Source organism: Octopus sinensis, unplaced genomic scaffold (genome assembly GCF_006345805.1).
Source record: "Octopus sinensis unplaced genomic scaffold, ASM634580v1 Contig16750, whole genome shotgun sequence".
NCBI lineage: Eukaryota > Metazoa > Mollusca > Cephalopoda > Octopoda > Octopodidae > Octopus > Octopus sinensis.
The window spans coordinates 42,501-47,500 of record NW_021834553.1 but is presented as its reverse complement, the minus strand read 5'-3'; the positions used below and the strand labels follow the sequence as shown (position 1 = coordinate 47,500).

The window sequence follows — 5,000 nt, the reverse complement described above, 5'->3', positions numbered from 1 at the left end:
TTCCGTTTGAAGGTTTAAAATTTATCCCCAACTGCTACAAAACTGCATACCTTTTAAAAAATATTTTTCATTAAACTTTGTTCATTAAATACTGATCTATAACGAGCTATGGTTTGTTTAACACCTACCATGGAAATTTTTACCCCCCGGGGATTAAATGCATCCCCTGCTTGGTGAGAATTATGAATTAATATACTATATTTACGTGTCTATAAGTCACCTCTCAGCTTTTTTTCAGTTACAATTAACTAAAAAATAATATAACATACTAGGCGCAGGAGTGGCTGTGTGGTAAGTAGCTTGTTTACCAACCACATGGTTCCGGGTTCAGTCCCACTGCGTGGCACCTTGGGCAAGTGTCTTCTACTATAGCCTCGGGCCGACCAAAGCCTTGTGAGTGGATTTGGTAGACGGAAACTGAAAGAAGCTCATCGTATATATATATATATGTGTTTGTGTGTCTGTGTTTGTCCCCCTAGCATTGCTTGACAACCGATGCTGGTGTGTTTGCGTCCCCGTAACTTAGCGGTTCGGCCAAAGAAACCGATAGAATAAGTACCAGGCTTACAAAAGAATAAGTCCCGGGGTCGAGTTGCTCGATTAAAGGTGGTGCTCCAGCATGGCCACAGTCAAATGACTGAAACAAGTAAAAGAACACATAAGTAAATACAACACACACACACACATCTAACCATCTATATATCTATTCATCCATGTCCCTAGTTGTCTGCTTCTACCAATCTATATCAGAGCAAAGTGCAACATGCAAGCAAAAACCTGGCTAAGTCATGTTTTCCACACTGCACTTGCAGAATCCAGTGTAGTACGATAGGTTAATGCGTTTAAATACCGTCAGATAATCGAAATAATCATAATAATAGGCAGAAAACAGATATGGTATTCTGTGTTTTATAGGACATACACATATTTCTATAAACTGCTGAAGTAATTGCGTAACACTTGTAGGACATTATGCAATGTTGCATCACAACTCATCAGTGTCTTGCTGTCATGTGTTTATGTCTTATAAAGCATTGAATACCATAGTTGTTTTCTGCTTATTATTCCTAACAATCTCTCTATATTTATATCTATCTATTTATCCATCTATCTACTTGGTCATTTCCACAGGCATCAACCTGGAACAATCATAGTTATAGGCAGAAAGCAGATATGGTTTTCAATGCTTTATAGGACATACACGTGTTTCTACATAATTGTTGAAGTAATAACATAATACCTGTAGAACATTATGCAATGATACATCACACCTCATTAGTGTTCTGCTGGAATGCGTTTATGTCCCATAAAACATTGAATTCTATACAAGTTTTCTGCTTATTATTCCCAACAATCTCTCTATATTTATATCTGTCTATTTATCCATTTATCTATCTGGTCATTTCCACAGGCATCAACCTTGTGTGGAATATTAGCCAAATAGGAACAATCATAGTAATAGGCAGAAAGCAGATATGGTTTTCAATGCTTTATAGGACATACACGTGTTTCTACATAATTGTTGAAGTAATAACATAATACCTGTAGAACATTATGCAATGATGCATCACACCTCATTAGTGTTCTGCTGGAATGCGTTTATGTCCTATAAAACATCGAATTCTATACAAGTTTTCTGCTTATTATTCCTAACAATCTCTCTATATTTATATCTGTCTATTTATCCATTTATCTATCTGGTCATTTCCACAGGCATCAACCTTGTGTGGAATATTAGCCAAATAGGAACAATCATAGTTATAGGCAGAAAGCAGATATGGTTTTCAATACTTTATAGGACATACACATGTTTCTACATAATTGTTGAAGTAATTACATAATACCTGTAGAACATTATGCAATGATGCATCACACCTCATTAGTGTTCTGCTGGAATGCGTTTATGTCCTATAAAGCATCGAATTCTATACAAGTTTTCTGCTTATTATTCCTAACAATCTCTATATTTTATCTATTTATCCATCTATCTACTTGGCATAGTAACAGGCAGAAAGCAGATATAGTTTTCAATGCTTTATAGGACATACACGTGTTTCTACATAATTGTTGACATAATTACATAATACCTGTAGAACATAATGCAATGATGCATTTCACCTCATCAGTGTTCTGCATTTATGTCCTATAAAGCATCAAATTCTATACAATTTTTCTGCTTATTTTTTTCTAACAATCCGTATATCTGTCTATTTAACCATCTACCTATCTGACCATCTGTATATATATATATTTCCAGTTATCTTTAAATCTGTCCTGTCTAACGGTTTCTTCATGCATCCACCAAAACCTTCCAAATCCACCAAATTACCAACCAACCTACCCTTTGCTTCCGAACATCTTGCATGCTCACCGCATGTCTCCTCTGCTCTTCTTCCATTCTAGATCGCAGCGATAATGCAGTCCTTCGGTGCCGGTATTGCCAGGGAATCTGTGTTCGTGCGGGACTATGAGGCAGATTTTACCAAACTTCTAGCAGGTACTCAGCAAACATCCGATATGGGAACAGGTGCTGGTTGCTTTCTCACCTACTAACACACTCTTCTCTCTCTCTCTCTCTCTCTCTCTCGCTTTCTCTCCCTCTTTCTCTTTTCCTCTGTCTCTGCCTCCCTCTTTCTCTTCTTCTCTCTATCTCTCTTTTGCTCTCTCTCCCTCTCTCTCTCTCTCTCTCTCCTTTCTCTTCCTTTCTCCCTCTCTCTCTCTCTTCCTTTCTCCCTCTCTCTCTCTTTCTTCTCCTCTCTCTTCCTTCTCTCTTTCTCTTTTCCTCTCTCTCCTTTCTCTTTCTCTCTTCTCTCTCTCTCTCTTCATCTCTTTCTCTCTCTCTCTCTTCATCTCTTTCTCTCTCTCTCTTCATCTCTTTCTCTCTCTCTGTCTCTCTCCCTCTCTCTCCTTCTGTCTGTCTCTCTCTGTCTGTCTGTCTCCTTCTCTCTTCCTTTCTCTCTCTCTCTCCCTCTCTCTCCCTCTGTCTCTCTCTGTCTGTCAGTATTTTTCTATCTCTCTACCTTTCTCTCTTTCAGTCTCTCTCTCTCTCTCAGTTGATTTCTCTATCTACCTATCTCTCCATCTGCGTGTGTCTCTATTTCTCTGTCTGTTTGTCTCCCTCTCTCTCTTTCTCTTTATCTCTTTCTGTTTCTCTGCTTATCACTCTATCTGCCTACCCTTGTCTCTCACTCTCTTTCCATCCATCCATCTCTCTGTCTATGTACGTACATACATATGTATATATATGTATGTACATACTTACATACGTATGTATGTATATAAGTATCTGTCTGTCTGTCCATTCATCCATCCATCCATCCATCCATCAACCTACCTATCTATCTATCTATCTCTATCTGTCTGTCCGTCCGTCCGTCCGTCCGTCCGTCCCTCTATATATGTATATATGTTTGTGTCTGTCTGTCTGTCTCTCTCTGTTCCTCTGCCCTCCCACCATCTATTTGTCTCTCCATCTGTTTACCTATTTACCTGTCTGTCTGTCTTTCAAACCTTCCTTCTCTCTCTCTCTCTCTCTCTCTCTCTCTCTCTCTCTCCCCCCCTCTCTCTTTAACTCTTAACCTTCTTTAGTTGTTGCTTTTCCTCCTCTTCCCCTCACTGCGGTTTTCTTTATTTATTTTGTTTGTTATTGACACAATATTGGTAAGTCACTTACTACTACTACTACTACTACTTCTACTACTACTACCACCACTGCTACTACTACTACTACTACTACAATTTACTAGAACTACTACTACTACAATTTACTAGAACTACTACTACTACTACTACTTCTACTACTACTACCACCACTGCTACTACTACTACTACCACTACTACTACAATTTCCTAGAACTACTACTACTACTACTACTACTACAATTTACTAGAACTACTACTACTACTATTACTACTTAATATTCTTGTTGTTATTGTTAACATTATCAATATTATCATTGTTATTATTATTATTATTATTATTAATTTTTTTTTGATTGTTAATATTATTATTCTTGTTTATGTTGTTGTATAAATTGTTTTTCCCCCCTTTCACCTCTGTTTTTTTTTTGCGGGGGGGGGTTGATAAAATAAATGTACCTGTCAAATACTGGGGATGGGGGGTTCCAATGTAACTGAATTGCTCCCTGCCCCCAAAATTGCTGGTCCTGTGCCAAAATATATTGTTATTATTTTGGCACCTGTGCCGGTGGCACGTAAAAAGCACCTTCCGTACGTGGTCGATGCCAGCGCCGCCTTGACTGGCTTCCGTGCCGGTGGCATGTTAAAAGCACCAACCAATCGTGGCCGTTGCCAGCCTCACCTGGCCCCTGTGCCGGTGGCACGTAAAAGGCACCCACTACACTCTCGGAGTGGTTGGCGTTAGGAAGGGCATCCAGCTGTAGAAACACTGCCAGATCAGACTGGAGCCTGGTGCAGCCATCTGGTTCACTAGTCCTCAGTCAAACCATCCCACCCATGCCAGCATGGAAAGCGGACGTTAAACGATGATGATGATATATATATATACACATATATATAAAAGCACCCACTACACTCTCGCAGTGGTTGGCATTAGGAAGGGCATCCAGCTGTAGAAACTCTGCCAGATCAAGATTGGAGCCTGGTGCAGCCATCTGGTTTGCCAGCCCTCAGTCAAAATCGTCCAACCCATGCTAGCATGGAAAGTAGACGTCAAACGATGATGATTATGATATATCAAGCTAAAAGTGATCAATAGGTGGTTCATCAACTTTTAGACATTATATTATGTCAATTTATTTATTTAATTACTAAAATGACAATTACAACAATATACATACATGTATAACATATTATGCTTTACATATATAATATAATATAATATAATATAAAGATAGCAGTGATTATTAAAATATATAACATACAGGAATAGAAATTAGGAAAATACCTTACAGCTGTTTCAGCCAAGAGGAAAAATTACCTCATTTTACCTTTATCACTCCAGTAGACTGAAGTAATTA

The 5,000-nt window shown here is 38.5% G+C and overlaps 1 protein-coding gene across 1 annotated transcript in view; it reads left to right on the top strand.

Moving 5' to 3' along the window:
• The window catches only part of LOC115230909 (ankyrin repeat and SAM domain-containing protein 1A), a 40,774-nt gene that overhangs the window by 10,773 nt on the left and 25,001 nt on the right, over positions 1-5,000 (top strand). Inside the window, exon 2 of the mRNA XM_029801015.2 lies at positions 2,404-2,497. Within this exon, the coding sequence (XP_029656875.2) occupies positions 2,416-2,497 (82 nt within the window). The 5' untranslated portion in view covers positions 2,404-2,415. The remainder of the gene's footprint in view (positions 1-2,403; positions 2,498-5,000) is intronic.